This window comes from Dama dama, chromosome 5, assembly GCF_033118175.1.
Source record: "Dama dama isolate Ldn47 chromosome 5, ASM3311817v1, whole genome shotgun sequence".
Taxonomy (NCBI): domain Eukaryota; kingdom Metazoa; phylum Chordata; class Mammalia; order Artiodactyla; family Cervidae; genus Dama; species Dama dama.
In genome coordinates, this window is record NC_083685.1 from 59468181 (window position 1) to 59495687 (window position 27507).

Consider the following 27507-nt stretch of genomic DNA (forward strand, 5'->3'; position numbering starts at 1 on the left):
TCAGGCAGTCTGCCCATAAGTAAAGGACAAGAGCTTTAGGGCATAAATTTCATAGCAAGCATTTGGCGCCTTACATTTTTGCTTACTTTCTGGTTGTCAGGTATGTTCCAGAAAACTGACATAAACAGGTATGCTGCGTTTATCTAAAAGGTCACAATCACATAGAAATTGCTTTGTACTAAATATAGTAGTGGCTGGACAGCCTGCTTTGGGACCTACTCATTCTAAAAACAGGGTGCTTATCAGTGGATCACATGGTACAAGTAGTTAGGTAAATCTGTGTCAACGGGTTAAAAAAATGCAGCCTGTCAATTGCTTTTTTGGTGTATTTCTAATGCAGGCATTGTATTTCAAGTGGGTATACCTTATGGAAGATATTAAGTATTCATAGAGCACTTATAAAGGGAAAAAATTACTTCTCTGGAAATAGAAAAAAAATCTACTGCATTTATTTTTTAAACTTTTTATTTTATATTGGAATATAGCCAGTTAGCAATGTCATGATAGTTTTACCTGGACAGCAAAGGGACTCAGCCCTTGGATCCTTTACATGAATATACATGTATCCATTCTCCTCCAGACTCCCCTCCCATCCAGGCTGCCACGTAATATTGAGCAGATTTCCCTGTGCTATGTAGTAGGTTCTTGCTGGTTATCCATTTTAAATATAGCAGTGTGTACATGTCGATCCCAAACTCCCTAACTATCCCTTCCCCCATCCTCCTCTGTGATCATTTTCCAAGTCTGTGAGTCACTTTCTGTTTTGTAAATAAATTCGTTTGTATCATTTCTTTTTAGATTTGACACATAAGGGATTTCATATGATAGTTCTTCTCCATCTCCCTTTTTTCACTCAGTATGACAATCTCTAGTTCCATCCATGTTGTGCAGCCTGTCAATTTCATAATGTTGATTTTGACACCATCCAAGTCAGCCACACAAATACAGAACTTCCACACTCGTTGGGCTGTTTAGTAGTGCTTTAATTTTCAGGTGGAGATCGGGACTTTAACTACTGTTTGACTGAAGAAAATTCCCCTGTACTAGAACCACAGCAGGGGTCCTAAAACAAAATCCACACTCAGCAGCTTGCCCTCTGCTGCCTCAGTTGCCCTGGACTGTTCCTCTGCAGTCCACTTGAGCCCTCAGTCGGGCCACAGGACAGGAGTCATCTCAGGTGCTTCTCTGAGCCTCTCATCCAGTTGGACAGTCTTGGCACAAAGGGAGGGGTTGCCACACGGAGTCTGGCAGCTCCTCTCCACTGTGGACTTTTCAGCAGAGCTCTCGTCTCCCACCTCCTCCAACAACCAGTTGAAACGGTGCATTGTTTGTTTCCACATAAAGATGGAAATACTACTTCCGGATACGGTTAAACAACTTTTAAATAGTAAACTATAAGATGATTGTAGTTTCTGAGGAAAACTGGTACTATCAGATTTCAAAATGTAAAAGTATTTTCCTGAATTAGTGAATTGAAATTCATTCATTGGTTCAGCACCTACAGGGTACTAGTTACTGTGTGATGCTCTTGGAAGTTATAAATATGAGGGTTACATAAAGTACAGACTCTTTTATGGCAAAAATAAGCTGTGACTGCTCCAAGGTGCCAGATTAACCCTTGAACCAATCAGACTTGTTAGTTTGTCAGACTGGTTTGGTTTCTCTTTCATTAAATTGTTAATAACTTGTTAATGGTAATGAAATCAACTAGTTCTTTTACCATGGTCTGTTTATGCTAAACAGTTCTTTATCTTTTCCTCAGTTCAGTTCAGTTCAGCCGCTCAGTCGTGTCTGACTCTTTGCAACCCCATGAACCGCAGCACGCCAGGCCTCCCTGTCCATCACCAACTCCCGGAGTCCATCCAAACCCACGTCCATTGAGTTGGTGATGCCATCCAACCATGTCATCCTCTGTTGTCCCCTTCTCCTCCTGCCCTCAGTCTTTCCCAGCATCAGGGTCTTTTCCAATGAGTCTAAATTGTTTTCTTCAACGTGCTTTTAAAAATCAAAACCTTTTAATTAGGTAATAGAACCAGTTCTCAGAAATCTGCTCTAGGAAAAAAAAAGATCATAAAAGACTGCTGAGAGGTATTATTTCCATATGTTCTCACTTTTTTAAAAAATGGCATATGCTTTTATGTACAGAGGGAGTTTTCTGGAATAAAACACACTTTATAATTAACTGTGACTGCCTTTGGGCAGGGAATTTAGAGTTCTTGAATAGAAGGGTGACTTCCTTTTCATTATGTACGTTTTTATACAGCTTAACTTTTGCAATTTTAAATACTGTATTTTCCATTTTATATGCTAGTAAATAACAGAAAGTGTGCATTTCCAGTAGCCTTTCTTAAGCTCCAAAATGACTCCTCTAAATAAGAGAAAAATAGGTGGGCTACACTCTATGTCTCTTTGCCTTCCTTTTGTATAGGTTTTCTTGCTAAGGCAGAGTTGTCTGAAAGGAGTCTTTGAGTATAAACTTACTCCAACATTGGTTCCATGAAAGAGGTTAACAGGCAGATCCTACTTGAGATTGAGTAGGTAAGCTCATGGCAACCCACTCTAGTATTCTTGCCTGGAGAATCCCATGGACAGAGGAGCCTGGTGGACTACAGCCCATAGGGTCACAGAAGAGCCGGACACAACTTAGCGACTAAACAATAACAGTTCCATGGTGTTGGAGAAGACTCTTGAGAGTCCCTTGGACTGCAAGGAGATCCAACCAGTCCATCCTAAAGGAGATCAGTCCTGGGTGTTCACTGGAAGGACTGATGCTGAAGCTGAAACTCCAATACTTTGGCCACCTCATGCGAAGAGTTCATTCATTGGAAAAGACCCTGATGCTGGGAGGGATTGGGGGCAGGAGGAGAAGGGACGACAGAGGATGAGATGGCTGGGTGGCATCACCGACTCAATGGACATGGGTTTGAGTAAACTCCAGGAGTTGGTGATGGACAGGGAGGCCAGGTGTGCTGCGGTTCATGGGGTCTGAAAGAGTCGGACACAACTGAGTGACTGAAATGAACTGAACTGAACTGATATCTCTCTTGAGCTCTTCCTTTACTGCTAACCCTAATTAAGAGTTTAAGTAAGCATTGTTGTTTCATGTTATTGTTGTGCTCAGTCATGTCTGACTCTTCACAACCCTATGGACTGTAGCCCTCCAGGCTCTTCAGCCCATAGAATTTTCCAGGCACGAGTCTGGAGTGGGTAGCCATTCCCTTCTCCTGGGGAATCTTCCCAACCCAGGGATCAAACCCAGCTCTCCTATGTCACCTGCATTGGCAGGCAGATTCTTTACCATCAGCCCCACCTGGGAAGCCCAAAATCTTTTTCAGTTGAGATTGGAAGAGCCTGGAACCATGCGCTATAGGGTTTTCCAGATCATTTTCCTTAGCGCTTGTTACTTAAGACTTTCACAGGATTTCAGAGTCTCCCTTGTTAAAGCCAGAAACATCCTTTTCTCTTCTTGTTAGATGTATGAATTGGAATATTTGTTCTCGTGGATTTCAGGATCTTCTGTCTCCAGGAATAAACCAGCCATCCAACCATAACAGTTCAACTGTTTCAAACCTTATCCTATAACAGTTCCTACATGTTTAAATTACATCTCTCTAGTCTTTAGTGGAGAATTACTGTTGCAGAACAAAATGCTAAACTCTCATCCTATAAAAAGTAATTTTCAGGTCTTCTTTTTAGGGGGTGATTCATCCCAGAAATAATGTTTTGTGTCTTTACTTGCATCAGGCATTAATAACTAGCAATCAGCAATGGTATAATTATTTTTTAGCTTCATGAGAACTGAAAGTGTTTAGGGAACTGTTTCTGTAAAGAGTTCACTGGTTGTCCTTGGACAAGAGTTTATATGGAAATTCTAAGAAGACACCAAGCAAGACCAGCAAGAATGAGAGGGAAAAGATATCTGAGACAGGACTGTATTGAAGGAAAAGGCCTTTCAGAAAACAATACAAAAAAAGGGAGGGAGGAAATATGTTTAAAAGTCATACAGGATCTTAGCCATAAAAAATATAATTATAGAGAGCCCTATGTTATTAAATTTTCAAAATGCATATGTTTTGATTTTGTATTTCTGGGGTAAGAGTTTCCCAACCTCTTTCCATGGACTCATATTAATGACCACACCAGCCATGAAATTAATCCTCGGTATGTTAGACATGGTAGAATAACATTGGAAGGTCAACTTAGAGTTAGTATGGCAATGGGTACTTTGAAAAAAAATGGAAATTTTGTCAAGTTAGCATGGTATTATTTCCTATTGAGTAGAGTAAGTTTAAGTTCTGAGTCACTAAGCAAACATTAGAAAGGAAATCAATGCCATTTTTGCTCTTGAAAAGACATCATATATTCAGTTAGGACTTCCTCCCTCCATTTGCATAGCTGCACTGTTATTTAAGCCCATGCTTCTAGCCCATTCATCTAAGTAGATGAATACCAGCAACTCACAGAGGACTTGTGTTCTTGCTATTTATCACAGCCACTAGAGGGTCATCACCCTCTCCTTAGAATTTCAAAAATTTCAAATTGTCAACCTGGAAGAATAGACATTCCTGCAAACACTACAAACAGGTCCCAGTAACCACATTTTCCTGTGTGATAAAGAGAGAAATCTGAGACTAAACAAAGATAGGTCACTGGTGTCATACCTGCTGAGGCAAGGCAGCCTGTTAAGCACAGAGGAAATGGTGAGTTTCAAGTGATTTTAGGTGTTAGCCAGCTGGCAAAGCCTGTATATCCTAAACCACTTCATTTTCCCAGTATTCTCCATAACATCTTATTCAGAGCTTTGGCTGCTTGTCAGGAGTGAATATAATCTCCCAATGCCACTGGTTGAAAATGACTCATTTAACTCATTACTTTGTAAGAACTGCTCAAAGATGACTTCCTGCTTCTTGGTTAAACTGTCATCCAAACCCCCAACTTTTGCTCCTCTGAAAAGTAGGCCGCGTGACCACTTCCTGTAAGATCAAAGATTTATCTCTTGTTATTATATTTATCATTCTCCACATCTTTCAGGGTTAAAAAAACTTGCTGAAGCATTAAAATATGAAAAGATAATGACGATAATAATCTCCTGTTATCACTCCAACTGAAAAGCATCATAAATGATAAAATTTACAAGTTTAGAAGTGTGATTAGAAATGTGTGTCCAAATGTCCCATGCTGGCTCCGCCATTTATCTCACACGCTCTTTCCTTTTTTCAGCTGCTGGCTGGGCGCTGGCCTTTTGAACAAAATGACTTTGGCGTTTTCCTCTGCAAGCTATTCCCCTTTTTGCAGAAGTCCTCAGTGGGGATCACCGTCCTTAATCTCTGCGCTCTAAGCGTTGACAGGTAATGTGGCTCTTGCTCCTCACTCTTTTGTTGGGATTGCTGCTGCTGCTGCTAAGTCGCTTCAGTCATGTCTGACTCTGTGTGACCCCATAGACGGCAGCCCACCAGGCTCCACCGTCCCCGGGATTCTCCAGGCAAGAACACTGGAGTGGGCTGCCATTTCCTTAGATAAGTATTTTTCTCAGAAAGAAGAGAACTCAAGGAGTTTTGAGAGCGGATGCCCAGGACAGTGGTTCATTTGTTCCCAGGAATTAAACTGTTGTTAGTCTTGCTATACTGTTCAGAATTACTTTCCACAGTTGCTGATTACTAGCCGTCTTTGGTTTAGGCCACCTGCGCTTAGAGCATGTCGCCAGCTTTATCCATTTGACATCCTTATGGCAAAGAGAAGCCCAAGGAGTATGTTAGATGGAATGAACTTTGGAAAAGGAAATTCTAGGACATCCAAACTCTGTATTTTCAGTGGTAGATTTCTCATTGGGAAAAAAAAGATATGACTCAATTATATTTCTAAAGCTTGATTCCTTGAACAGAGTAATGAGTACTCAGAATTATATTCTAATCTATGCTTGAAAGGCTTCCTAAAAACAGGACAATAGAAGTGCCCTTTCATCCAGCTCTGAAAAACCCATCAAGTGTCTCAAAGTCTTTCCAGAATTCTTCTCAAACATGGATGTCAAGACTTCTTTAAAGAGGCCCTTCTAAATTCCATGAATTTCTAGAAGGTATTTTATATATCTTCTAACTTTTATAGCGGGAATTATAAAAAAATGAAATTAGGAACTCTGTGGTGCTCTTTTATATTGAATACAGTCCTTTGAGGGCTTCCCAGGTAGCTCTAGTGGTAAAGAACCCACCTGCCAATACAGAAGACATAAGAAATATAGGTTCAATCCCTGGAGCAGGAAGACTCCCTGGAGGAGGACATGGCAACCCACTCCAATATTCTTGCCTGGAGAGTCCCATGGACAGAGTAGCCTGGCGAGCTATAGTCCATAGAGTCACAAAGAGTTGGACACGACTAAAGCAGCTTAGCATGCATATATAATCCTTAGCAAATGCTGTTTAATGGCCTATTTAAGTGGTTTACCTACAATTTAGAAGAGGTCTTCATTTTTCCTTTCACATTCTAACAATCACTTTATCAGAGCACCCAAGTCCCATCAATATAGAAATAAAAGGCCCACTTTCTTAAAGAACAGTGTAAGTGTTTACAGATATTCTGTTATTTATCATTTACAATTAGTTTTCAGGACCAAAACTTTTATTGTTAAACCATAAAGATACTCATTCCATTGGTAGTAGAAAATTAAAATGATATCCTTGTTATAAATGTATGGTTATAATAATTGTGAAACACTAAAAAAAATTTAGTGGTATTATTAAAAATAAATTTATTGCTGAAATCAAAACAAAGAAAATTTCATTAGCATTTAAGTTGCAGTAAGGTATTGACAAAAATTATAAACACGGCAATGGTAAACACAAAGATCATAAATAAAAGCATGAATAATTAGGATTCACAGTGATTGTCAGGAAAACCTGAGGTCTATATAGGTTTCTTCTGCATCATATCAAATGTTAAAAACTGCTACATACAAATATTTACATACCATAAGTAGCCACTGTATCACTTCCACTTAACGATAATTGTTACTTGTGACCATGTCTGAAAATATGAGCAAGCAAATAATCTGGATTTTATTCACTAATGAGTTCTCACTCTGCCATTCCCACTCCTAGCACCCCAATAACATCATTTTTAGATAATACAATACTTATGTAAAATAATCATGACAATTTTTTTTAAATTGTGTTTCCTATATGCAAATTCTTCCTAAATATTATTCTTAAGTGTTATAAAGCTACAATTGTGAAACAATGTGGTATATACCCGTAAATACATTGACAAATCAGTGCGAGAAACAGAAACAGGTTTCAAAGAGTACAAGGATATAATAGAGGCTGAAATCACTAAAATAAGTATACAATAATATAATAGAGGCTGAAATCACTGTGATTGTAATGGGAAAAGGAAAGATTCATCAACAAATAGTGCTATGTACCATCTGGGGAAAAAACATGCTAACAGCTTATCTTGTGCTACATATCAACAATATTAGTTACAATTATTCAGTTCAGTTCAGTTCAGTCGCTCAGTCATGTCTGACTCTTTGTGACCCCAAGGACTGCAGCACGCCAGGCCTCCCTGTCAGTCACCAACTCCCGGAGTTTACTCAAACTCATGTCCATTGATTCGGTGATGCCATCGAACCATCTCATCCTCTGTCGTCCCTTCTCCTCCTGCTTTCAATCTTTCCCAACATCAGGGTCTTTTCAAATGAGTCAGCTCTTCGCATCAGATAGCCAAAGTATTGAAGCTTCAGCTTCAACATCAGTCCTACCAATGAACACCCAGGACTGATCTCCTTTAGGATGGACTGGTTGGATCTCCTTGCAGTCCAAGGGACTCTCGAGTCTTCGCCAACACCACAGTTCAAAAGCATCAATTCTTCAGTGCTCAGCTTTCTTTATAGTCCAACTCTCACATCCATACATGACTACTGGAAAAACCATAGCCTTGACTAGAAAGACCTTTGTTGGCAATGTAATGTTTCTGCTTTTTAATAGGCTGTCTAGGTTGGTCATAACTTTCCTTCCAAGGAGTAAGTGTCTTTTAATTTCATGGCTGCAGTCACCATCTGCAGTGATTTTGAAGCCCAAAAAATAAAATCTGCCACTGTTTCCACTGTTTCTCCATCTATTTGCCATGAAGTGATGGGACCAGATGCTATGATCTTAGTTTTTTTAATGTTGAGTTTTAAGCCAGCTTTTTCACTCTCCTCTTTCACCTTCATCAAGAGGCTCTTTAGTTCTCTTTGCTTTCTGCCATAAGGGTGGTGTCATATGCATATCTGAGGTTATTGATATTTCTCCCAGCAATCTTGATTCCAGTTTGTGCTTCATCCAGCCCAGCATTTCTTATGATGTACTCTGTATATAAGTTAAACAAGCAGGGTACCAATATACAGCCTTGACATACTCCTTTTCCTATTTGGAAAAAGTCTGTTGTTACAATTATTACCATTTATTAAGTATTAGTATGTACCAGGCCCTGTTAAAAATACTTCCCAGAAATTATTTTATTTAATCCTTATAACACCTGTGATGGTGCTATAGTTATCCCCACTTTACAGATGAGGAAGCTGAAGTTGAAAGAGCTTAGTCAAAGTCACTCAGCTACATAGTTTTGGAGGCAGTGATCAAATAAAAGTAGTGTGTGTTCTTAAACACTATGCTTAATCATGCAGAAACTCAAACCATCAAGCAGTAGAAGAAAATAAACCAGTATCTTTTTGGTCTCTAGAAAAGGAAGCGTTTTTAAACCTAAAAAGGATGGTAGAAAATCTCAGTAAAATTATAAATGCATTTTAGGACATAAAGTTTTAAAAGAAGATCAAACATTCATAAAATTAAAAACCAAATAAAGCAATAATCTGGGGAATATATTTACAGCAAAACTGCATGTTAATATTCTTGGTATTTAAAGAATCCATACAATTAGTAGTTAAAATCTTAATACTTTCATATTAAAAGGCATGAGTATAAAAATCACCAAAGAAAAAATTAAAATGACTAACATTAGTCATTAATGTGAATAATGTTCATGTAATCAGAGAAGTTCTTATTGAAAAGCATACTTCTCTGGTAACGATAGAAACTTGAACAGCTGCTCCAGAAAGTAAAGTCCAACAAATGCTTTTGATTCTTTTTCTAATTCATTTATTTATTGACTGTGCTAGGTCTTTATTGCTGTGTGCAGGCTTCTCTTCTTGCTGAGCACAGGCTCTGGGGCACTCAGACTTCAGTAGTTGCAATTCCCAGGCTCTAGAGCACAGGCTCAGTAGTTGTGGCCCACAGGCTTAGTTGCTCCAAATGGATTTTCATCCATTGAGCCATTTGGGAAACCCTACTTTTGCCTTCTGACCCAATAATTACAATTTTTAGAATAAACCCTATGGAAATGATCCAAAATTTGAACAAAGAAACTAGGTACGTAAACGAGATAATTTACAGGAAATGTTGAAAGCAACATTTTAGGGAAAAGGATAGGGATGTTAAATGCAATTTAAATGTGTAGGTTTATGAATATAAAATTTCTTGAAAGTGATATGATCAATATTATTAGTAGTTATGTCAAGGGATAGAATAATGGGTTTTCATCATATTATTAGTAGTTGTTCTATTAATACAAACAGAAAAAAGTTCTGAAAGTTTATTTAGTTTTATTATCTGTGACCAGTTTTCCTTATTTACTTCATGGTATTCTTTACATTTTATTTGTATTTATTTGTATTCTTTACATTTATTTCTCATTTGTCCAGCTCATTCCTATGACTTTTATTTTATATTAACACTAATTTCCTGACTCTAGCTCTAAAACACAAATATATATAGGCCTTGTGTGGAGAAATACATGTACACACTCAGCTCAGAGTTATTTCCACGCCTACACTTGCCTTTACAAAAGCACCATCAAATTTGGGAAAATAGCATTTTATTTTAAAAATTACTTTTTATTTAGAAAATTTCCCAAAATTTAGGTAAAAACTAGGATGATAACAAGTTTTAGGAAATAGACACTCAGTGTTCTAAGAAAACTACACCTGAGGAAACATCTAACCAAATACAGAAAAGAACAGCCTATGACACAAGAATGAGAAGCAGGAGAAGGAAGACAAGGAAGATGCTTGGCTCCTATAAATAGTAAAATCTTTTTGAAGGCAGCTTAGTATAATCCTCTGAGGAGATAGGGATTGATGAAAAGAGAGACCAAGGAGAGAAAAGAATTTGCTTGGTTTGATAAGAAATATAGGCAACTTTTCATCTCTACAGTATATTTTCATGTGACAAAATTTACTATATGTGCTCTAAATAGTGTTATGTGCTACAGTCTAGTGGTCCCTTTTGCAGTTCATATGAATCTTAATATAGAAAATATAAAATTTTTTCTTGGGACTTTCTTGGCAGTTAGGTTCAATTCCTGGTCAGGGAACTAAGATCCCACATGCTATGAGTCACAGCCATAAAAAAAAAAAAAAAGAAAGAAAGAAAAGTATAAAAAATTAATTTTTTTCTTGATTGAAAAATATTTTAGGGTATTTATTCCTCAGTGATACACCATATCATGAATTATCCCTAGATTGAGAAGCATAAGTCATCATTTAGTTCAACAGAACAATTGGAGAGAAGAATATGAGGTACAGACATGAAGAATCAGGCCTAGCTGCTGCTTTAGAGTTTCAATGGTTGTGAAGATACAGACATGGGAACAAGGAAGAATGAAATGCACAAGGGAAATAGTCATGCAATGGGATTCCCCAAAGTCCTAAGTCATCAAAAACTTCCAATTCCTTCCTTATTTCATCTTGTTCTGCCCCCTCTCAGGGGGCAATATTGCTTCAGTATTCCCAGTATAAACCCTCCCTGTAAAAAAGAAAATTACCCTACCTGTAGATAGAAGGAAGAAGGGAACTGGGAGGAGGTGATGGGAGGAGGAAATGGAAGGATTGGGTCATAGACTCCTATTTCTGGTGTAGGTTCACCTCAACCATACCCTGTCCTCCCCTAGCTCGTGCAGGGAGAAAAATTAACTCAATGGTTCAATCACAAGTTATCAGTTATGTATCAAGTAAAATGTCCTTGGTTTGAAAAAAAGAAAGAAAAAAGAATGCCAAGCATCTCTTTCATTAAGACTTGCTCTCAGTTTTTTGTTTGTTCATTTTTTATTTTATTTTGTTTGGCTTCATCAGATCTTATTTGCAACATGAGGGATCATTAGTTTCAGCATGGGAACACTTGACTGTGGCATTGGGATACAACTCCCTGACCAGGGGTCCAACCAGGACCCCTGCACTGGGGGCGTGGTGTCTCAGCCACTGGACCACCAGGGAAGTCCCTAGTCTCGGTTTTAGATCAAGGAGATGAACCATTTTAAAATTCCACTTTCTCAAAAATCTGCCTTAATCCAGATTTTCCCCTGGTAATCAATTCACCATCCTGTGTTCCTCAGTCCTTTCTTTATAAATTGTTGCATTTCACTTGGTACTGACTCAACTTTGAGATCTGTATGGAAGGAATCTTTTTTGACATTTCTATTTCAAAAGCTTTCACACTGTAAAATGAATCATTCATACTTAATTCCTGAAGATTAGATACCATTTGCTTTGCATCTTGATTTGATTGCATTATATTCTACTAAAAATAAGAAAATTTCTTCCTTAAAAAAAAAAGCAAACAGTAAAAAGAGGGAAATTGGATTCTGTTACGAAACAATTTGCAATTTGAGAATCTCTGCTTTCCTTTTATGAGCTGAATCAAATTATGTCCCAGGAAGAGTCTGTGATTTATATGTGGCTTTTGAGGGAAAATAATGGGAGTGACTGGGCTCAGTAGTAAAGAATCCACCTGAAAAGGAGGCGATGCGGGTTTGATCCCTGGGTCAGATAGATGCCCTGGAGAAGGAAATGGCAATCCACTCCAGTGTACTTGCCAGGATAATCCCACGAACAGAGGAGTCTGGTGAGCTACAGTCCATGGAGTTGCAAGGAGTTGGACACAACTTATCAACTAAACAACAATTCATCCAAGCTCTATACGATTCATTACTTCATTGATAGCTTAGTGAATACTAATACTACAGGATCAAAAAAAAAAAAGGCCTACCTTTCTCAGTCTAGGTGTTTGGTTTTGGGGTTGTTTGTTTGCTTGTTTTTAATATTTATTTATTTATTTGGCTGTCCAGGTCTTAGTTGCTGCATGTGGGGTGGATGAGGGATCAAAACCGGGCCCCCTGCATTGGGAGTGCAGAGTCTCAGCTACTGGAACACTAGGGAAACCCCCTCCCTGGAGGTTTTTTTAATCTAAATAAGGTAAACAAAACAGAGAAAGCTCATCACTTATACCAGCCATTACCAATAATTTGAATAAGTATTCTTACATGCTTTAAGTGGCAAGCATTCTTTGTTACTTTGTTTCAGGGGAAAAGGAGGGGCAAGGATTGGAAAGAGGAATTCAATGCTATTCTTTGTAAGGTTAACAAGTCGCGTTTAAAGTGGGAAATGATGGGGGTCAGACCAGTAAAGAGGTCTGGTTACAGCTCCAAAAGGTAGTTAAAAGCTCCCTGGAAAAGGAAGCTATAAAAAGATAAAACTCCTTTAACAACTACTCCAGATGATGTGTAATTAGATAGCTGGGAAAGTTGCAAGGATCCATTAATAAGGCAACTTTGATTTGCGTCAGTTCCTCATCCCTCTTTGCAAGTAGTTATGCAGTGGTTTCTGTGATAGTCTCAAAGATTGACCATAACTCAAGAACCGTGGAAGTGACTTTCTAAAACACTTCACTTTTACTTAGACTTGGTCTTGGCTTCTCTTCTTTTCTCCTGTGTTTTGATTTTTCTTTCCCCCTGCATGTAGTGGGTTTCCCTTGTGGCTCCTAGGAAGTTGTAAAGAATCCGCCTACCAGTGCAGATGTAGGTTTGATTCTTGGGTCAAGAATATTTCCTGGAGAAGGAAATAGCAACCCACTCCGGTACTCTTGCCTGGAAAACCCCATGGACAGAGGAGCCTGGCGGGCGGCAGTTCATGGGGTTGCAAAGAGTTGAACACGACTTAGGGACTAAATGACTGAACAGCAAAAACTGTGTGTGGTGCAGCTCAGGATCTCACTTTGGAGTCTGCTCCCCTTGCAGAGTTTTTCACTCTTTTAATTCTGTTGTCAAGATCAGGTGACTGGGTAGTCTTGCTGCCTCATTTTTCTTTGGTAAGAAACTACCCCCAAGCTGAATGGTTTAGAACAACCATCATTTTCTTACAGTCTGACCGTATTGTGGGGCAGAAATTGGGGCAGTTCTTCCACTCCTTGTTACTCTGACTGGGGTCTCCTGGTGGATTTCAGGTGGCTCCTGAGCTTGTTTCATGGTTCCAAGACTCACATGACTGGCCCTTTGATAGGAACAACTAGACACGTGAGCTCAGCGGAGCGCGTCTCCCTCTCGACGAGCCCAGGGCTGCTCAACACTGCTCCAGCCGGCTCAGAGCTCCAGGGTACAACCTGCTGCTCCGTGGAGGGGACAGGTGTGAAACTGAAAAAGCATGATTCCAGCTGTGCTCAACTGGTCCAAGCAGCCACAGGCCAGCCCAGATGACACACCCCACCAAAGAAGTGTCCAATATCTGCAGCTAGATTCCACATGTATTTGTTAATATACAATACTTGTATTTTTCTTTCTGACTTGCTTCACTCTGTACAACACAGATGAGCCTATTTGCAAAGCAGAAATAAGAGACACAGAAGCAGAAAACAAATGTATGGACACCAAGGGGGTGGGGGGGAGATGGAGGGATGGGATGAGTTGGGAGATTGGGATTGACATTATACACTATTGATACTATGTATAAAATAGATAACTAGTGAGAACATGCTGTATAGCACATGGAACTCAACTCAGTGCTCTGTGATGATCCAAAAAAGAGTGGAGATATATATATGCATATAGCTAATTCACTTTGCTGTACAATAGAAACTAACAAAACATTGTAAAGGACTTATACTCCAATAAAAATTGAGTGATATATATATATACATATCTGCAGCTGTCTTTTTGTTTTTTAATTTTATTAATTTATTTTTTCTTTTTGTTGTTAAAGTATAGTTGATTTATAACATTGTGTTAGTTTCTGGTGTATAGCAAGGTAATTCAGTTTTACATATATAAGCATTATTCTTTTTCAGATTTTTTCCATTATATGTCATTATATGATATTGAATATGGCTCCCTGTGCTATACAGTAGTTCCCTTGTTGTGTATCTATTATATATATAGTAGTGTATAACTACCAATCCCAAACTCCTAAATTATCCCTCCCCCCTTCCCCTTTGATAACCATAAATTTGTTTTCTATGTCTGTGAGTCTGTTTCTGTCTTATAAATAAACTCATTTGTATCATTATCTTTAGATTCAATATGTAAATCATATCATACAATATTTGTTTTTCTCTGACTTCACTGAGTATGATAATCTCTGGGTCCATCCATGTTGCTTCAAGTGGCATTATTTCATTCTTCTGCAACTATCTTTTAATCCATCTCACCTGGCTTCTCTTTAACATTCTTTCTGCTGCTGTGTTGCCCCCAAACCTCTGCATGGCAGTTAGTTTGCCAATCACATAGGAGACACAAATCATAAAAAAGTGTTATGAATGGTCATATTTGTTGCTAATTAATGATGTACATAAAGATGTAAGTGCTATTTTGCCTTATGAAAAGTGGCAAAATTGAAGAAAAATAAATTCTAATGAAGGGAAGCATTGGCAGGCACTTAGTAGAAACATTTTTAAACGTACTTAAGCTATTTTTTCATTCCTTTGATTCAGTAACCTCAGTTAAGATTATTAACCCAGGAAAATCACTCAAAAAACCTGTATATGCAAACATGGTTATAGACATGTTTTTTACAGCCTTGGAACACTGGAAATAATGTAATCATAGGAGGAAGATTTAGGCAAATTTTATCAATATCTTGTTATACTGTGTAGCCATGAAATTAATAAATGCCATTCCTATGTAGAAACATTAAAAAGTGAATACAAAATTGTAGCAAAATTGACAAGATTATAATATATATTCAAATCATACTTATGAAAACAGAAATGGGCAAAGGATAAGGATAAATAAAAATAGATTTTGCTGAAGTGATCCTTTGAATTTAAATTTTCTTTTACATTGTTCATCAAATAATATTTACTTTTATTTCCCAGATCATAAAGATTCAAAAACATGTATTAAATGACTCTAGCCTTGAAAACATGTATAATAACTATTTATAGACATACACAGTAGCACACATATTTTACATAAATATAACATGTAATTTATTATTTTATTTTGCATGCCACATGACAGGGTTCAAGGTGGGGTCATGGGAAAAGACTGCCCTGGAACTTGGCAGACCAGAGCCCTAGGCCAGGCGCCCCATAGTCACTGACGGCCAGGCAGAGGACTTGCTTACACACCCAGAACAAAAAGAAAGAAAGGTCAGAACAGGTTCCCAACCAGAACACAAAGGGAGGAAGATCAGCCCAGAGTTCCCTCTTGGTTTTAAATTATTTCATTTTAGGATTCTAACAGTATTAGCTGTTTATCTGTTGCCTAATTCAAGCCTGACTTGAAAAATAAGAACACATTGGGATTGTAGATTGGCTTTGCCCAGTAAAGCCAAATGCATGGTAAGGAAACAAACAAAGATGCTTAATTCAACAGATATTTATTTGGCATCTACTGATGTAGGTCTTGTGACCAACACACAAGATGTCTGCCCTAAGGAGATTATATTCTAAAGGAAGAGGTAGACAGAGAGAGTAAGCAAAATAAATAAGTAAAATATTGGGTTGCTGGCAAAAGTGTTTGTTTGGGTTTTTCCGTAACATCTTATAGAAAAACCTGAACAAACTTCGTGGCCAACCCAGAATTTGATTGGTCCCCTAGTAATAAGTGCTATGGAGAAAAATCATCAGGCTGACTGGGATAGGGTGGGACTGGAGGGGAAGCTGGCAGTTCAAATAGGGTGTTGAGGGAAAGCCTCTGTTAGAAGACACCATTGTGTGAAGACCAGAGGGAAGTAAAGAGGCCGGTCTAAGGACACCTGCAGGCATTCCTGTTGCCATAGGAACCCACTGGGGGATTCGAGCAGAAGGGTGACATGATGGACTTGCATTTTAACAGGTTCCTCTGGTTCCTGTATTCAGGGCAGACCACAGGAGGGCAAAGGGGACACAGGGAGATCAGTTAGGAAGTTATTACAATCATCTAAGTGAATGGTAACTGGCAAAATGGTGAGAAATGGTTACTTCTGAATATATTTTGCAGGACAAGTTTGCAAGGTTTACTAGAGAACTAAATGTTGGGGGTGAGATGAATTGGGAGTTTGAGATTGACATTTATACACTATTGATACTATGTGTAAAATAGATAACTAATGAGATTAAATAGATAACTTTTGGCAGAAAGTGAAGAAGAACTAAAGAGCCTCTTGATGGAAGTGAAAGAGGAGAGTGCAAAAGTTGGCTTAAAGCTCAACATTCAGAAAACTAAGGTCATGGCATCTGGTCCCATCACTTCATGGCAAATAGATGTGGAAACAGTGGATACAGTGGCAGACTTTATTTTGGGGGGCTCCAAAATCACTGCAGATGGTGACTGCAGCCATGAAATTAAAAGACACTTTCTCCTTGTCAGGAAAGTTATGACCAACCTACACAGCATATTAAAAAGCAGAGACATTACTTTGCCAACAAAGATCCGTCTAGTCAAGGCTATGGTTTTTCCAGTGGTCATGAATGGATGTGAGAGTTGGACTATAAAGAAAGCTGAGTGCCGAAGAACTGATGCTTTTGAGCTGTGGGGTTGGAGAATGGACTGAATGGGAACTGACCGTGTAGCACGGGGAGCTCTACTCAGTGCTCTGTGTGACTTAAATGGGGAGGAAATCCGAAAAAGAGGGGATGTATGTTTACCTACAGCTGATTTACCATTCTGTAAAGCAGAAACTAACACAGCATTGTAAAGCAACTGTCAGCTCAGTCCAGTCGCTCAGGCATGTCCAACTCTTTGCGACCCCATGGACTGCAGCACGCCAGGCCTCCCTGTCCATCACCAACTCCCAGAGCTTGCTCAAACTCATGTCCATCAAGTCAGTGATGCCATCCAGCCATCTCATCCTCTGTCGTCCCCTTCTCCTCTTGCCTTCATTCTTTCCCAGAATCAGGGTCTTTTCATGAGTCAGTTCTTTGCATCAGGTGGCCAAAGTATTGTAGTTTCAGCTTCAGCATCAGTCCTTCCAATGAATATTCAGGACTGATTTCCTTCAGAATTGACTTGTTTGATCTCCTTGCAGTCCAAGGGACTCTCAAGAGTCTTCTCCAACCCCACAGCTCAAAAACATCAATTCTTCGGCACTCAGCTTTCTTTATAGTCCAACTCTCATCCATACATATAGTCATCCATACATGACCACTGGAAAAGCCATAGCTTTGACTAGATGGACCTTTGTTGGCAAAGTAATGTCTCTGCTTTTTAATAGGCTGTCTAGGCTGGTCATAGCTTTTCTTCCAAGGAGCAGGCGTCTTTTAATTTCATGGCTGCAGTCACCATCTGCAGTGCTTTTGGAGCCCAAGAAGATAAAGTCTGTCACTGTTTCCAGCAAGCAATTATACTCCAATAAAAGTTAATTTTAAAACAAAACTGGATATGCAGTGAAAGATAAAAAGAGGAGTGAAGGTTAAGTTCAAGGTTTGGGGGTCTGAGATGGTAAAAACTGGAGAGAGGGCAAGGAAAGGGGCAAGGAAGAAAGCCAGGAGCCTGGTTTGGGTGAGTTCACTGTCCATTAGATATCCAAGTGGAGATCCCAAGCAGGTAGGTGGATATACAATTCTAGAGTTAGAGGTGCAGTTCTAAGCTAGAGTTACAAATCTGAGAATTAATTATCAGCATATAGATAGTTTAAATGATACTAAAGCCATGAGAATAGATGAGATTACTAGGAGAGTAAAGGTAGGTAGAAAAGAGGTCCAAGGGCTATGGAGAAATCCAGTACTAAGAGTTTGAGGCATGGGCATGGTGCAGCCACGGAGATGAAATGAAGTGACCAATCCCATCAGCAGGAGGAAAACCAGCAGAAGATCGTCAGAACCAAGTGAAGAAAGCATTTCAAAGAGGAGGAATTATTTCCAGAATATTATTTGTTTGCAGTTGGCTCCACACTTGCAGATTTTCAATGACAGTGTCATATATCATATGTATACACACCAACTAGACTGAAGACCATTTATAATCATACCTAATAAGAACATATTATGTGTTATGTGTTATGTTTTTCTCTCCAGATAGAAATCATTTTTGAAACATCCAGTATTTCTTATTCTCCACACCTTTCTCTACCTTTATCATCACAAATTATTATTTGTAATTGCTTTTGTTTTCTCAAGAAACAAGATCAGTGTGATTAAAAATGGAAAATATTCTAGTTCTCAGTCCTGCAGGTTAAGGAAGGAGCAGACTGATTATGAATCAGTCACTCAATTAGATATGAAAACTTACTTCTACTTGTTTTTAAATGTTGACTTTACATTGGATTATAGATCTGTAATATTCTGGGAACTCATTGGCACTTTCAAAATGAAGCTGCTCTGTGAGTATATTCATCATTAGAATATGTAGACCACATTTTCTTACTAAACCACCTTCCATCTCCAATCCTGCCTAAGAAATCTGGCTTTCTGACTCTCTTAAGAGATAAAGTGTTTTATTTACATCACCTTTCCTGATAAGAAAAAGGGAGAAGAAATAGATAAAATTTATCAGCAGCCTGGGGATATAGACATCCCGTCTCCATTCCTTTTAGCTTTTACTGGACATCAGCCTGCCAGTCTAATAAGGCAGCAAAATCAACAGAAGTAGAAAACATAATATATTGTAGTCTTTATTCCACTGGTAATAGCCATAAATTTTAAAATGTAATGTTGGCTATATCGTAAAAGGATTTTCTTGGTCTGTTTGCATAGCTGTATTTTATTCCATTGTGGACTAGTCTAGACTTTTTCAGAGATTCTAACTGTACACCAATCTTATTTGCCCTAAAAATCTTTTGCAAAACATTTCTCCAGCAAATTGAGTTATGTATGTGTCACGTGGCATCATTGTGTGTACCAAAACTATAGGTTCTAATCTACAGTGAAGAACAAGGTAGCATAATTCCTAGGAGTTATGTTTTCACACATGTACTTTCTAGATGTACTGAGACAGAACACTAACTGTAAGTGATGAAGGGCTCATTTCAGTGGCGATGGGTATTTTGTATCTTGCCTGGGTGTTGCTGACTAATCCTGCCAGTTAAGTTGCTTGGCCTGCAAACCCATGTGCACCTGTCTCCAATGCCTTGGTCTGTTTCACAGCCTTCTTTTGGCACTATCTAATGAAAGCTATAAAAAGAGAATGTTTCCTTTCCATTACAACAGCAGCAAAAATTTCGAGAATGAAGCCACAAAAATACTGTACCACATCCCAGGTCCTTTCTTAACTGTAAATCTGAAAGTAGTTAGCACCATACCATCACATCAGGTCAAAGAGCACAGAGTTTCTGAAACCAAACTTTCTTTATACTTAACATTTAAATGTGATTATTATCATAAAATATTAAGGTAAGAAGTAAGGCAAACACAATTTCTTAATGCCAGTTGGTGTTTTGATTTGCAAAATTGTTCAGTTACATTTATATCCCATGCTTCTATATGAGCCATTCTTTTTATATTAAATTATAAACCCTAAAGATTAGGAACCAAGGTATATTTAGTTCAGTTTTACATAGTCTGGCACCAGGCCACATGGGAGAGCTATAGTTATTCTTTTACATTTTAAAGTATTGTGATTTTGTTGTTGTTCAGTTGCTCAACCATGTCCAACTCTTTGCAACTCCATGGACTGTAGCATGCCAGGCTTACCTGTCCTTCACCATCTCCCAGAGTTTGCTCAAACTCATGTCCATTGAGTGAGTGATGCCATCCAACCATCTTGTCCTCTGTCATCCCCTTCTCCTCCTGCCTTCAATCTTTTCCAGCATCAAGGTCTTTTCTAATGAGTCAGTTCTTCGCATCAGGTGGCCCAAGTATTGAGCTTCAGTTTCAGCATCAGTCCTTCTGATGAAAATCAGGATTGATTTCCTTTAGGATTGACTGGTTGGATCTCCCTGCAGTCCAAGGGACTCTCAAGAGTCTTCTCCAGCATCACTGTTCAAAAACATCAATTCTTCGGTGCTCAGTCCACTTTATGGTTCAACTTTCACATCCATACATGACTACTGGAAAAACATAGCTTTCACAATATGGACCTTTGACAGCAAAGTAATGTCTCTGATTTTTAATATGCTGTCTGGGTTTGTCATAGCTTTTCTTCCTAGGAGCAAGCATCTTTTAATTTTGTGGCTGTAGTCACCATCTGCAGTGATTTCAGATCCCAAGAAAATAAAGTCTGTCACTGTTTCCATTGTTTTCCCATCTATTTGCCATGAAGTGATGGGACCAGATGCTATGATCTTAGTTTTTTTAATGTTGAGTTTTAAGCCAGCTTTTTCACTCTCCTCTTTCACCTTCATCAAGAGGCTCTTTAGTTCTCTTTGCTTTCTGCCATAAGGGTGGTGTCATCTGCATATCTGAGGTTATTGATATTTCTCCCAGCAGTCTTGATTCCAGCTTGTGTTTCATCCAGCCCAGCATTTCACATGATGTACTCTGCATAGAAGTTAAATTAGCAGGGTGACAATATAGAGCCTTGATGTACTCCTTTCCCAATTTTGAACCACTTCCAAAAGTTCCAAAGAATAGCATGGAAAGATAAGAAAGCCTTCTTCAGTGATCAATGCAAAGAAATAGAGGAAAACAATAGAATGGGAAAGACTAGAGATCTCTTCAAGAAAATTAGAGATACCAAGGGAACATTTCATGCAAAGATGGGCACAATAAAAGACAAAAACAACATGGACCTAACAGAAGCAGAAAATGTTAAGAAGAGGTGACAAGAATACACAGAAGAACTACATAAAAAAGATCTTAATGACCTAGATAGCCACGACAGTGTGATCACCCACCTACAGCCAGACATCTTGGAGTGCAAAGTCAAGTGGGCCTTAGGAAGCATCACTATGAACAAAGCTAGTGGAGGTGATGGAATTCCAACTGAGATATTTCAAATCCTAAAAGATGATGCTGTGAAAGTGCTGCACTCAGTATGCCAGCAAATTTGGAAAACTCGGCAGTGGCCACAGGACTGGAAAAGGTCAGTTTTCATTCCAATCCTAAAGAAAGGCAATGCCAAAGAATGTTCAAACTACCACACAATTGCACTCATTTCACATGCTAGCAAAGTAATCTCAAAATTCCCCTAGCCAGGCTTCAACAGTACATGAACTAAGAACTTCCAGGTGTTCAAACTGGATTTAGAAAAGGCAGAGGAACCAAAGATCAAATTGCCAACACCCGTTGTCTCATCAAAAAAGCAAGAGAATTCTAGAAAAATATCTACTTCTGCTTTATTGACTACACTAAAGTGTAGAGATTAGAAATATTTATTTACTAAAATGGCCACCCACTGTAACCATAATTTGAGGGTCAAAGAAGGGAGAAAATAATGGAATATCTATGGTCATGATTCACTTAAAGATATCTAGACCCACTTCATATATAATATTCCAAGTTTTTTTTTAAATATAGAAACAGAAATAAGATATTACCATAAGTACCAGCAGTTTTCACTACCCAATTTTTCCCACAGCTTAAAAAACATAGCACGCCTATCTTAGTGGCCACATGCTAAACTCTCACGAGATTTCACTAAATCCCAAGTGAAGATCTCAGACGCAGGCCTGCCAGCCAGTTGAACCCCCAAACGGGTGTAACTTTTAATGGTCCCAACTGTTTTTCACACAGAGGAAATTCCTAAAAAGGCTTGGTCAGTGGCCAATGAAAGGATTTTCCAACATTTATTAACAGAATTTTTATTGAATTGAAATCACAAAATTTCCTAACAACTTGGTTCCATCACTCTCGTCTTTCTTTTTCCCCAGGTACAGAGCAGTTGCCTCCTGGAGTCGTGTTCAGGGAATTGGGATTCCCTTGGTCACAGCCATTGAGATTGTCTCCATCTGGATCCTTTCTTTTATCTTGGCCATCCCTGAAGCCATCGGCTTCGTCATGGTACCTTTTGAATACAAGGGTGCCCAGCACAGAACCTGTATGCTCAATGCCACGTCAAAATTCATGGAGGTATGAACAGTCTAACGGAAATTAATTAGGGAGTGGGAGAGGCCTTCGCTTACCATCACCAAGACTGGATGTCACTAGAGTGCCGAGTGTGACTTACTGTGCTGTGTGCTGTGTGTGCTGAATCGCTCAGTAGTTGCCTCTCTGCGACCCCGTGGACTGTAGCCCACCAGGCTCCTCTGTCCATGGGGTTTTCCAAGCAGGAATACTGGAGTGGATAGCCATTCCCTTCTCCATGGAATCTTCCCAACCCAGGGATCGAACCCAGGTCTCCTGCATTGCAGGTGGAATTTTTACTCTCTGAGCCACCAGGGAAGCCTGGTTTACTCTGTTAGTTCAGTCAAATACAGTAAGTCCCCTACAAATGAGCCTTCAAGTTGTGAACTTCCAGAGATGTGAACATGGGCCTGTATGCCAGCTGTCACACTGTACTACTGTGCTTTTCCGAGATACTACACTGTAAGATTAAAAACGTTTTCCTTATATTTTGTTTTTTATATATCATTTGTTGTTTTTATATATTATTTGTGTGAAAAGTACAATAAACCTATTACAGCCCAGTACTATATAACTTATTGTGTTAGTTCGGTACCTAGGCTGACTTTGTTGGGCTAATGAACAAACTGGATTTATGAACGCTCTTGCAGAATGTAATTCATTCATACGTAGGAGACTTACCGTATTATTCAATTGCATGAAAAGTAGATGTTAAACCAGGGCTTGGCTTCTTGACTAGAACGTCTACTCTGTTTTCCCTTTTGTGACTGTAGACACAACTGTTGTTCTGTGCCAAACAACTCAGAATTCTGAAACAAACTAAGAAAGATTCATGTGTATACATGTAGTGCAATTTGTTTTGAGAATAAGGAATACAGCGCAACAATTTTGCTCTGACAAACACGCTGATACTTATTTGATGCTGCTTTGGGAAATGCATGTTTCTCATACGTTTTTTAAAAGATAGATGTACTAGTTGAAAGTAGGAAGTCATTCTCATGTGTGCTTATCTTAGTACAGATTCTAAAATGATATAATATAAAATTTCAGAACTTTTTTAAAAAGCATTTTAGAGTAACAAATTCAGTTGTTATTTATTATACCTGACCACATTAATTTTTATGAACAGCTTAATTACATAACCTAGCATGTAAGGAAACATTTCAAATGTATATTTCCTCTGCAAAACTAGTCCCATGTAGACCAAGGAGAAAAACCAAGAGTAACTATTTCTATTTCTCTTAAATCAGCATAATTCAGTTCTTTGATGTAAGTTTCACAAAGTCTGCTTCCACCTTTAATCATTTACAGACAACTTATGGTATGTTTTCTACCTTGGAAAATTCACAAAAATTAGTGGTCTTATGGTTGACCAGTTACTCTGCTTGGAAATTCTTGTTTTAAAATTAAAAGTGTTCCTGAACACAGCCAAATTGGCAACCTTAAAAATTAAAGTTTTCTGCTGATCTACTGACTTTTTTTCCTAAGTCAACATCCACAGTGAAAAATGAAGTGGTAGGAAGTGCTCAGAATTTCAATTCAGTTCAGTTCAGTCGCTCAGTCATGTCCGACTTTTTGCGACCCCATGGACTGCAGCACACCAGGCTTCCCTGTCCATCACCAACTCCCAGAGCTTGTTCAAACTCATGTCCATCAAGTCAGTGATGCCATCCAACCTTCTCATCCTCTGTCGTCCCCTTCTCCTCCTGCCTTCTCCTCCTCCTGATGCCTTCCAGCATCAGGGTCTTTTCCAATGAGTCAGTTCTTCACATCAGGTGCCCAAAGTATTGAAGTTTCAGTTTCAGCATCAATCCTTCCAATGAATATTTAGGACTGATTTCCTTTAGGATGGACTGGTTGTATCTCCTTGCAGTCAAAGGGACTCTCAAGAGTCTTCTCCAACACCACAGTTCAAGAGCATCAATTCTTTGGTGCTCAGCTTTCTTTATAGTCCAACTCTCACATCCTTACATGACTACTGGAAAAACCATAGCTTTGACTAGATGGACCTTTGTTGGCAAAGTAATGTCTCTGCTTTTTAATATGCTGTCTAGGTTGGTCACAGCTTTTCTTCCAAGGAGCAAGCATCTTTTAATTTCATGACTGCAGTCACCATCTGCAGTGATTTTGGAACCCCCAAAAATAAAGTCTGACACTGTTTCCATTGTTTCCCCATCTATTTGCCATGAAGTAATGGGATCAGATGACATGATCTTAGTGTTCTGAATGTTGAGTTTTAAGTCAACTTTTTCAATTTTCTCTTTCACTTTCAACAAGGACTCTTTAGTTCTTCACTTTCTGCCATAGGCGTGGTGTCACCTGCTATCTGAGGTTATTGATATTTCTCCTGTTAATCTTGATTCCAGTTTGTGCTTCATCCAGCCCAGCATTTCACATGGTGTACTCTACATATAAGTCAAATAAGCAGAGTCACAACATACAGCCTTGATGTACTCCTTTTCCAATTTGGAACCAGTCTATTGTTCCATGTCCAGTTCTAACTGTTGCTTCTTGACCTGCATACAGATTTCTCAGGAGGCAGGTCAGATGGTCTGGTATTCCCATCTCTTGAAGAATTTTCCAGTTTGTTGTGATCCACACAGTCAAAGGCTTTGGTATAGTCAATAAAGCAGAAATAGATGTTTTTCTGGAACTCTCTTGCTTTCTCGATGATCTGACAGATGTTGGCAATTTGATCTCTGATTCTGCTGCCTTTTCTAAATCTAGCTTGAACATCTGGAAGTTCACAGTTCGCATACTATTGAAGCCTGGCTTTTACAATGTTGAGCATTACTTTGCTAGTGTGTGAGATGAGTGCTATTGTGCAGTAGTTTGAACATTCTTTGGCATTGCCTTTCTTTGGATTGGAATGAAAACTTACTTTTTCTAGTTTTGTGGCCACTGTTGAGTTTTCCAAATTTGCTGGCATATTGAGTATAGCACTTTAACAGCATCATCTTTTAGGATTTGAAATAGCTCAACTGGAATCCTATCATCTCCACTAGCTTTATGTGTAGTGATGCTTCCTAAGGCCCACTTGACTTCACATTCCAGAATGTCTGGCTGTAGTCCAGTGATCACACCATCATGGTTATCTGGGTCATGAAGATCTTTTTGTATAGTTCTTCTGTGTATTCTCAGAATTTGGGCAGTGTGAATGAGTGATCTGGATACCTCTAGCTGAAACGTTAGAAAAAAGGCTCAGTGTAATAAGGAACTTATTGACGGTTCTTGCTGGATAAAAGGAAATAGGTTTCTTCAGAAGAAAGCATCTCCGTGTTAGCAATGAAGCTAAGAGTGGCTGCCCTTAAGGCAGGGGCAGGGGTGCCTGGAGGGTTGCATAAGGAGTACTGAGTTTGAACTGATAGTTTTTTGGTCACACCCCTCAGCATGCAGGATCGTACATGCATGCATACGAAGTTGCTTCAGTCCCTTCCAACTCTTTGTGAGCCCATGAACTTGAAGCCTGCCAGGTTCCTTTGTCCTTGGGATTCTCCAGGCAAGAATACTGGAGTGGGTTGCCAGTTCCTCCACCAGGGGACCTTCCCAACTAAGGGATCAAGCCCACGTCTCTCACAGCTACTGCACTGGCAGGCGGGTTCTTTACCCCCAGTGCCACTTGGCTTCCCTGCTGGCTCAGCCTGCAGGATCTTAGTTCCCTGATTACAGATCCAGCCAGCACCTGCTGCATTGGAAGCACCAAGTCTTAACCACTGGACTGCCAGGGAAGTCCCACGCACTGATGATTTTGTAGGTTTCTTTTCAAGTCTAAGGTTTTCGGCTTCTCTTTCCCCCTGGTCTCTTTTTCTAATTTGATTCCCCTTCTTTTTCCAGTCTTTCCTTCTCAGCTTTGCTCTAAGCTAGACTGGAGGGAGGGGCTTCCCAGGTGGTGTTAGTGGTGAAGAACCCATCTGCCAATGCAGGAGACATAAGAGACGCTGGTTCGATCCCTGGGTGGGAAAGATGCCCCGGAGTGGGCACGGCAACCCACTCCAGTATTCTTGCTTGGAGAATTCCCATGGACAGAGGAGCCTGGCAGGCTACAGTCCATGGGGTCACAAAGAGTCGTCCACGACTGAAGTGGCTGAGGACTCACAAGACCGGAGGGAGGTCCCTCTGTACCCTTGTCGATGACATCAGTTCCAAAGAAATGTGTGATCCCGTTCTGGACTGGCCTCTGCCTCAGAAGGGGCAGGGGACTCCATCCAGTCTCCTCCAGCAAGGGCCAACTCCCAGGCCCCCCACAGCTGCTTCTGGGCAGTCACAGCCCACCAACAGGGCACCCAGCAGGAGAGGGTACAAAGGAAGGGGCTTCTCCAAGGAGTGTGTGCGTGGTACTTAAATGAAGAGTTCTTCTGATTTTTTTGTTTGTGTTTTAAGTTCAGTACTAAGATCTTTCTACAGTGTGATGTGAATAGGAAAATATTTGTATAAACAGATTTGAATAAGCCAACTCCTTTGAGATTCTGTACTTAACCTGAGGCTACAATTCAGTGGTCTGTGAACTTGAAGGAAAAGGAAATTACATGTTTATTTTCACTAATTTCTAACTGAAATTTATCATTTCCTTTTAATTAATGTGGATGTAGGCAACAAACCACAGTAGTGTTTAACAGTACCATGTTGTTGTTTTTTTTCACTAAATGGAAATAACAGACATTTTCATACTGTATAACATATAATCTGGAAATGTCATTTACATTCATCATTGGTTCCACAATCTGATAGAATTCATTAGATCTGTCATTTAATTTGTTAATAAGCCCATATATTGTGCTATTAGAATTTTCTTTTTCATATTTTTATAGCTATTTTTTAATGTAATTTGTTTCCATTGTAATGGTACGTATTTTATTTCATGCATTTTAAAGCATTATTCTCAACAAACTTATGGTTGCCAGGGGGGAAGAATATGGCAAAGAGATAGTTAGGGAATTTGGGATCAACATGTACACACTGCTATATTTAAAATGGATAACCAACAAGGACCTACTATATAGTACAGGGAACTCTGTTCAATGTTATGTGGCAGCCTGGATGGGAGGGGAGTTTGGGGGAGAATGGATTCATGTATAAGTATGGCTGAGTCCCTTCATTGTTCACCTGAAACTATCACAAAATTGTTAATCGGCTATACTCTAATATAAAATAATTTTTTTTAAGTATTATTCTCAGAATTATAGTTGTCACCAGAAATCCAAAGGGGTCCCTGACATAAAAATAGTTATGAACCCCTGCCCAGAACTTTTTTTCCTCAGGAACCATTTATAGCATATTTTAATAGACATGT

General features: G+C 39.2%; 1 protein-coding gene across 1 annotated transcript in view; it reads left to right on the forward strand.

The window, feature by feature from the left end:
• The window catches only part of EDNRA (endothelin receptor type A), a 76343-nt gene that overhangs the window by 36474 nt on the left and 12362 nt on the right, over positions 1–27507 (forward strand). Inside the window, exons 3-4 of the mRNA XM_061142458.1 lie at positions 5221–5348; positions 22025–22223. Of these exons, the coding sequence (XP_060998441.1) occupies positions 5221–5348; positions 22025–22223 (327 nt within the window). The remainder of the gene's footprint in view (positions 1–5220; positions 5349–22024; positions 22224–27507) is intronic.